This window comes from Seriola lalandi, unplaced genomic scaffold (assembly GCF_002814215.2).
Source record: "Seriola lalandi dorsalis isolate HSWRI2012SDOR001 ecotype SW California unplaced genomic scaffold, Sedor1 jcf7180001996765, whole genome shotgun sequence".
In the NCBI taxonomy this organism is placed as follows: Eukaryota; Metazoa; Chordata; class Actinopteri; order Carangiformes; family Carangidae; genus Seriola; species Seriola lalandi.
This window is the reverse complement of record NW_019467429.1, coordinates 1-314: the sequence shown is the minus strand read 5'-3', so window position 1 is coordinate 314 and position 314 is coordinate 1. Positions and strand designations below refer to the sequence as shown.

At 61.1% G+C, this 314-nt stretch overlaps 1 protein-coding gene across 1 annotated transcript; it reads right to left on the bottom strand.

Moving 5' to 3' along the window:
• Positions 1-6: 6 nt before the first annotated feature.
• Positions 7-311, bottom strand: LOC111661474 (histone H2B 1.1; the record flags this gene model as incomplete). The annotated part of the gene is made up of 1 exon (XM_023415060.1): positions 7-311. A coding segment is annotated over one exon (303 nt), but the record flags the coding sequence as incomplete, so codon positions are not given.
• Between the last annotated feature and the right edge of the window lie 3 nt (positions 312-314).

The following is a 314-nucleotide window of genomic DNA, read 5'->3' as shown; positions in this document are numbered from 1 at the left end:
GGAGCCGGTTACTTGGAGCTGGTGTACTTGGTGACGGCCTTGGTGCCCTCAGACACGGCGTGTTTGGCCAGCTCCCCGGGCAGCAGCAGGCGGACGGCGGTCTGGATCTCCCTGGAGGTGATGGTGGAGCGCTTGTTGTACTGAGCCAGGCGGGAAGACTCTCCGGCGATGCGCTCGAAGATGTCGCTGACGAAGGAGTTCATGATGCTCATGGCCTTGGAGGAGATGCCGGTGTCGGGGTGGACCTGCTTCAGCACCTTGTACACGTAGATGGCGTAGCTCTCCTTCCTGGTCTTCCTCTTCTTCTTGCCGGT